Here is a 7528-nt window from a genome sequence, read left to right on the forward strand (position 1 = left end):
ACAGGCAGAGCTACTGTCGTACAGGCGGGAAAACTCAGGTACCTGCCTCCATAGTGCAGCTTGTTTGACAGGTGGAACGATGGGTGAGAGACGGTAAATACAAATCACGCTATGTCAAGCAGACGCTTCACCGCATCTTGAGTAGACTCACATTCCGACGCAAGAGAGGCGGTGATGAGGTCCGGTCGATAGAATGGGTCAGTCACAGGTAGAAGAGGCGGCGGTTGGGCATCCCCATCCACCTCAGCTTGCAGGTTGCGGATGGCCATCGTGCATTGTCTTTGCATGACCGCAGCGACAATATTCCTCATGTGGATAGAGACCTTCAGAACGCGACCCAGGTCGGGGTCTGGGTGGCGCATGTCTGCACGCCGGGTGGCGCGATCTCAATGTTGTGCTGGTCACGCCGGGTGCTCCAACATGCTGTCGATCTCTGTCGACGCCTTTTCAATGGCTGAGCGGATGCAGCAATCTAAGTCAACCGCTGCTCTTCACAAGACGAGCCTCGTACCTGATAATGATGTCATTTTGGGTGCTTGTTTTAGTCTCTTGACGCTTGACTGTTGCAGTGACGGGATGATTGTTCGTGCACGTGAGGCTGCGAGGTTGTCTGAACTGAATAGCCGGTGGCACTGCACAGCTCCGCACCTCACATAGTGATCCGCACCGCTCGACGGCCGATCTGCGGAGTCGGGTAATTGCAAATGCAACATGCACGTCTCCACGCTCTCCCGGTACAAAACAGGCAAGGATAGAGCACCCTCATTGGCCATCCGGTGATTAACCGGGCTTCCCAACACCGTGTCAAAGCCTCTAAGCCTGCTATTGGCGGCTACCAGTGCTTCGAAATATTGGATGGCGTTTCAACAGCAGGATTCCAACAGAAGCGGTGCTAAGTCGGCCGCGTGCTGCCCACATTTGGTCAGTACTACCCCCCAATTGGCATTGGTGTTTGCAGTCGGTTACGTAGAAAGAAGCGTTCAAGGTGGTTGTTGCATGGAAGGTTGTAAAAGGCGTAAGATGATACCCCGTTGGGCTGGCACTTTGAAACAGTTGGCGCCGCCCACGAATATTTCATGAACTGGCCCGAAAGTGTTGGCAAGTGGCATATCTCCTCAACTCGCTATGTCACTCCAAATCGTGCCCTGGGAGCCAGAGCAGCTCCCAACACTGCAGCGCTCAGAGTCAGTCGATGCGGACATTAACACCGGCAATGTGCCCCCGTCTCGGCCCGTGCTTCCGTCAAAGTGAGTGATCCGCCTATCTGGGGCTGGCCTCTTGGTGGATGCCTGTCTGTCTAACAAGCTGCCGTGAACTAGGACGTTGAATCGCAGTCTCAAAAAGAAGTGCGCGACATTTACCAAGAAGATGTGGCGTGAAAACGGGGTCCGCGTCTGCTTTCTGGTTGCGGCCAACACAACGGATATAGGACCAGTTGTGAGCCTGTCAGTCTCCCCTTTCATCCTTCGGCCACATGCTGATGATACGCAGCGTGGATCATAATGCCATAATTGGCGCACCATCTAACTTCTCGGATGTGACCCGTGACCCCAAGTGGAACTCGACGAACCTCTGGTCTGACTGGGAGAGGTTCGCCACTGATCTATTGGGAGAGAAGCCCCGGTCTGTTTTGGATGCGAGAGTAGCGCAGCAGAGGGCAGACTTCGGTCGGCTCTTTGCCACCGATGAGGCGACAGGATTGCCAATAATTCCCCCGCCTGAAGAGCTCGAAAAGCTTGAAACGAGGACGTCGCAAGAGTGGCAGACGATGGTTTACCAGTTCCTCGTTGAACATCACAGTGAGCGTCGATGTCCTGGATAGCGTGCACCGCTAATAAGAGACAAGCTGCTGCTTCTAATGGAAGAATGGGGTATGTCCCCTGGAAACACGCCAAGGCACTCGGCACGTCCCTGTGGCTCAAAGGCGGCTTATGGCCCGACTTCGTCACATTCGATGAGCCGCATAGTATCAAGAAGGCTCACTGCATTCAACTGATCCGGCACTGGGGGCAGTTACAAAACGAAGGGAGAGCATTTAGGATGTCGGGGTGGCTTGCATCTGATGCCAAGCACGGCATGCAGCCTCCCATGTACGATGAGTGGGCCACACGGGACGCGCAGAGGAGAGAGGCCGAGAGACAGGCCGAGAGACAGGTGGCCGAAGAACAGGCGGCCGCAGACCAGGCGGCCGAAGAACAGGCGGCCGCAGAACAGGCGGCCGAAGAACAGGCAGCCGAAGAACAGGCGGCCGAGAGGCAGGCGGCCGAAGAACAGGCGGCCGAACAGGCGGCCGAAGAACAGGCGGCCGAGAGACAGGCGGCCGAAGAACAGGCGGCCGAAGAACAGGCGGCGGTCAGAACGTGGATTGCTGATCATAGACAGGCGGCCGAGAAACAGGCGGTCGAAGGACTGCCAGCCGAAGAACAGGCGGCGGCCAGAACGTGGATTGGTCAGCGAAGACAGGCGGCCGACAGACAGGCAGACGAAGGAGAGGTGGCGGAGAGACAGGCGGCGGTGGCCAGAACGTGGATCGTTCAGCAAAGACAGGCGGCCGAAAGACAGGCAGCTGAAGGACAGGCAGAGGCGGTGAGCGCGGCGTATGGAAGCAGTGCATATGGCCGGCTGATGGCAGACCGCCCTCTGGAACAGCCCACCCCGCCGTGCCCGTTGGAGTCGTCGATCGCAAGGTTCCCCTTCGTGTCGGGAGATGCCGCCTTGCCGCCCTCCTCTCCACCCCGACCTCGTGGGGCGCCGCCGCCCGGGTTTTCCTGGGCACAGTTCCCCTCTACGCCGCCCGTGCAGCTTCCGCGAGCTGCAGCGGAGTCCGTCAGTTCAAGTTCGTCTGGGTCATCGACCGTGCGCTCTGGCAATGAAGTCCGTCACTCTGGAAAGAAGCGGCTGCTCCTGGACGATGCCCCAGCCACGTCGCCACCGCGACATTTCAAGAGGCCGAGAAGCGGAAGGGCTGTCGAAGAGCAGTGCAGCAACACCGTCTCATAAAGTAGAGGTTGGCGGTTTCTTGATTAGTCGTTCCCATCTTCCGACGCTTCTTGGCCGCCGTGGATGTTTGTAAGAACAAGAAGTGACTTAATAGACGAATTTCGAGACAGCGAATGCATTAACATGTACATAGCAGAAGAGATGGTTTGAGGTAATACATGTCCTAGTACGTTCCCAGCAGACGCTTCACATTCTCTTGATTGCACCAAGACACCTTAGGTGCCCCAGCATACTCACACACTCGGTCCTTCATGAACCAGGCGAAGGAGATGCGGTCCCCTACGAACTTCTCAACCGAGTGCGGGAGCATACGCGCGCAAAACGCCAGCACACTGCCAGGCGGTTGCTGGAAGTCGACCGGCAGAGTGGGAAGAATGATGTGGCCACCGGTGTAATCGCCAATTGAAGCAATGACATCGAAAGCAGGGTACGGCGCACCGGGGTCCGTATGCAACGGGCTCACTCGGTTGTTGATCACCTGCAGGGCCGTGAAGCAGGAAGGCCAATGAGCGAGCACCTCGCGGAGTGGTTCCGCATTCCCCAAGGTTTGGTGCGCCCGTACGCCTATCTGGAACTGCTCTGGGTGGATGACAGACAGGATGGCTGCCATCAGGGCATTCGTCTCCGCCATCTCGTCGAGGAAGTGGAGCCCGGACTCCCGCTTGTCTCCGCTCAACGTTGCAGAAGTGGTAGGCTTTTCAGACTGCTGACCGTTAAGTATTGTGCATAGGAAGATAGTTCAAAACATACCGGGCTTCCTATTGGATACCAGGCGGGAGCAAACGTCGGGGCACCAAGAGGCGCAGCCGGGTTAGGAGGTTGAATGAAGTTTTGTTCATTGCGTCGCCAGCTGGGCTTCGATTCGCCTGGTATAGGCTTATTCGCACTGAACTGCTGGCGCGCACCTGCCATGGCCGTTTTCATCGCGGCCTCCATAGCCTCGTTAAGGTTGCAACAAATTGCTAAACATCATGTGCTTACCTGACGTTTATGCGTGAGGATATTGGGAAGGTACCATGCGAGTATATTCCCAAACTTGTCGACCACCGTGCAAGGCGCGGTATAGGCGGATTGACTTCGGCCGTAGCAGCGTCCATAGCGGCGGAGTTCGCGGTCAATAGCGGGGTCCGCAGTTCCTTTGGACTCCTGCAGACGAGCGCAGTAACGATCTGCATCTATGTCTCGGGCAATGACTGGCCCCCAATGAGCTGCTGCTGGGGCGATGGTGTCGACACTTACCGACAGAACTGAAGGCATTTGCTATGAGAGCAGCGGCGTACCCACAGTCCGCCACAAGAGAGGCCGATATAAGATCAGGCCGATAAAATGAATCCGTCGAGGGCAAAAGAGGCGGCATCTTGATATCGTCCTCGCCTTCGGCCTGCAGCTTGCGACAGGCAATCACGAACTCTCTATGCATGACCGCCGCAACAACCCTCACGAGGTCAGTGGCTGAGCGCATGCAACAATCTGTCAACCGCCGTGCTTGACATGGCAAGTTTCGTACCTGACAGCGTGGCCATTTCGAATCCTTGGAGCGTGGCCATTTCGAATCCTTGGATGGGCTTCTGAGGAGCAGTGACGGACAAGAGCAAGAGGTGAGAGCAGGTTGTCATCAACGGGCCAGACGCCACTTGGCCTGATTGATCGGCCCGATAAGCTTTCGCGATTGCCTGTCATTCCCAATGACAAACTGGTTTGCGAACTGCTAGTCTCGATCCAGACGTTATAGAGGTGCATGCGCAGGTGTCAGCGGACTTCGAGAAACTCATACCACAGCCACCTCCATAACTGGCTGTGGCCTGACATCTATGCCCTTGTTGCGCTTCTGCGCAAAGGGAGGAGTTCTCAATGTAAACAATCCGAGCACGAATGACATTACAGAACACATACTATCTGACACGTGAGTCTCTTTTCAATCGCATGTGATGGGATTCTACTGAATGAATGTTGGGGATCGTAACGCAAGAAGGACAAGAAAGAAAACAAGAAGACGACCGCGGTTGGGCGAAAGCCTGTGCCCGAAGGGCGCGGCGATCCGACACAAGTCCCGTGTTGTCCGATGGCGACCTGTGGTGGCCCGAGTCAGCCGCGAGGGCGGGATGGGCCACGAAAGGGTGTGGTGAGGTGGGTACTCGAGCACAAAACTCGTGAACGCTACGGATGTATGATTGTATGTACTACTGACAAATGTGGAGAATTGATCAAGGAAGGCGCGATTCTTGCAATTGCTACACTGCGGTGCATACTTGATTAACCCATCGTGGTGATAGGAAATGCTTAAAGACACTATCGGCGTACCTCTCTTCATGGTGCGCCACCTCAGAGACATAGTGCACCCTCTGCGGCCCAGGCGACTCTGGCGAGAGTATCTTGAGTCTCCGTTGCTGCCCGCTGCACCTGCGCCAGGTGCTCATGAACCGGCTGCCTCTCTCCCGGTTTCAAGAAATTCGTCCATGGCCACGGTGTGTCTCGGACTGCGCTATGACAAGCCTGTACTATGTAAATGCGTGTCCTATTGTTGACTTTGTCAACTCACTGGTTCTGGTATCATTAGAGGCTCGCCGACTGCTCCGAACGATATTGGCTGAGGATGGTATGCGGCGATCATTGGGGGGAAAATGTTTAGCCAAGTTCCAGAAGCGTTGAAGGTTTGCCATCGCTCCTTCCAGCTAAGGCGGGCGTTCTGGCGGTCGATCAACAAGATACAGTCTTGCCCCACATCCCCCTTCAACTCGAATGCCACCCAGATGCTCGAAGCTGCCACCGCTGTAACCAATTTTCCACAAAATGGTCTGACCTCTTCCGCTGCGGCTGGGATTAACGCGACCTCCATGCCACTCTGAATGCAGCATGGAGGGGGTCCGATGATGGTGACAATGGATCCTCCTTCCACATCCTCCTTAGATTTCGTTAGGAAGCGTATGTCCATGCGGGTGTAACTTTCCGCAGCTAGTGGAAGAGACAGAATTGAAGAGTGGATGTCTAGCGAAGGGGCTGGGTTCAACATGGTTGTAGCAGAAGATCAGGGGGGGATGATATGGCCTGGCCGCCAGTGGTTTGACGTTCCTTTTAACAAATCTGAACCGAGCAGTGGCGTTAGAGGAGGAAACCGCTTGACCTAAAAAGGGAGTGGAGGGTGGGGTCTCAAAAGCTTATAGTGCCGAGCAGGCAGTCTGCTGAAGGTGGCGGGCCCACTGCGTGCCATTTGCGACGCGACATGGTCGTTGAGACAAAGAATGGAAAATTGCCCAGACACACATGCTGGGACCACATGTACTACCGCATGGTCGGCAAAGGTTCTACATCATGCTTATACACGTTGCAGTGCTTGCCGACCGGACCCAGCAGCCGAAGTGTACCGCTTGTCTGGCCAGGTGGTCACTGTGGGAAGGAGGCAGATGCGCGACTTAGTCTTTCACAGAACAAGCGGACCTATGATCATGAGATCCGTCTATCAACAAGCATTGTGCATTTTTAAGAGACCGCCCCATTTCATACGAGCAACGTCATCAGAGTAAGTTGCGGGGCAGAAGGACGTCTGTCTACTGGCACATTGAACCAACTGTACTGCACAATATCCAATGCGATAAGCGGTCATCTGTCTCTTGTTAGGTGTCGCCAATGTCGGAACCCGCGCTCCCGACCACCCGCTCATCATGTCTCCGCCTCTTCGATGTCCGCCTCTTCGATGTCCGCCTCTTCCATCTCCGCCTCTTCCATCTCCGCATCCCAGCCGCTGCCAGCATCGTAGGCTTCATAGCCGCAGCCCTCACTACCGCTGGCATTGTCTTCACCGTCCTCACTGCCGCTGGCACCGTCTTCATCGTCATTTTCATTGACGAGGTCGCTAAGCCACTGCATGGAGCCACTGGCAAGCCTTTCGTCTCCAGATGGATCGGCGTGCTGAGACTTATTGTCGTTCACGAGGGCGACAAGCCAACGCAAGACATATTCATCTTGGACGGGAGAGGCCTGGGCGTAGAGGGTCCACGTGCGCCGCTTGCCGTCCTTCGTGATGACTTCCTTTCGGAGCACGTGCTGGCCCACCATATGTACGAGCATGACCCTATGGTCAAGGCTGTAGTGATATGTCAGTTTGTGCATGCAAGTCAATAGAACTGCCTACATATCATTTTCCTCCACTTCGTCAAAGCCCTTGAACCAGGGCTGAATGGCTTCTACTGACAGTTGGAGGAGTTGGAACAGCACGTAAAGGTTGTCGTGCCAAACATAGGAGTCGCGGTTGCACATGGTGGGTTGGTTGTTCGTTGTTGAGATGCATGTACATAAGGTTTGTGCCACCCCAAGGCAATTGAAACTGAGATAAATTTGACCGTACAATGGCAGACCCATTACCATATAGCCTCAGCTTCTCTGCACGTCAGTGACGGCATCGAGATGCAACCCGAGCAACCCGCCTGATGCGTTCTGTCAAGAAGCAAAAGGTGAAGAAGCGAAAGTCTGTGGCCTGGTCTTTACGCTGCTTTGATCTTTCAAGTCGCCATGTAGATGGCGCACCGGCGCA

At 55.3% G+C, this 7528-nt stretch overlaps 2 protein-coding genes across 2 annotated transcripts; one reads left to right on the top strand and one right to left on the bottom strand.

Moving 5' to 3' along the window:
* Window positions 1-1125: 1125 nt before the first annotated feature.
* Window positions 1126-2873, top strand: C8Q71DRAFT_728193 (uncharacterized protein; the record flags this gene model as incomplete). The annotated part of the gene is made up of 5 exons (XM_047921931.1): window positions 1126-1247; window positions 1335-1445; window positions 1492-1799; window positions 1823-2586; window positions 2688-2873. 5 exons carry the CDS (start codon window positions 1126-1128, stop codon window positions 2871-2873), a joined length of 1491 nt encoding a protein of 496 aa, XP_047772811.1.
* A 3784-nt stretch (window positions 2874-6657) lies between these two features.
* C8Q71DRAFT_728195 (uncharacterized protein) lies at window positions 6658-7254 on the bottom strand (the record flags this gene model as incomplete). The annotated part of the gene is made up of 2 exons (XM_047921932.1): window positions 6658-7081; window positions 7130-7254. The coding sequence occupies 2 exons, from the start codon at window positions 7252-7254 to the stop codon at window positions 6658-6660; spliced, it is 549 nt and encodes a 182-aa protein (XP_047772812.1).
* Between the last annotated feature and the right edge of the window lie 274 nt (window positions 7255-7528).

The sequence above is a fragment of the Rhodofomes roseus genome, assembly GCF_022264815.1.
Source record: "Rhodofomes roseus strain CIRM-BRFM 1785 chromosome Unknown C8Q71scaffold_40, whole genome shotgun sequence".
NCBI classification, from domain to species: domain Eukaryota; kingdom Fungi; phylum Basidiomycota; class Agaricomycetes; order Polyporales; family Fomitopsidaceae; genus Rhodofomes; species Rhodofomes roseus.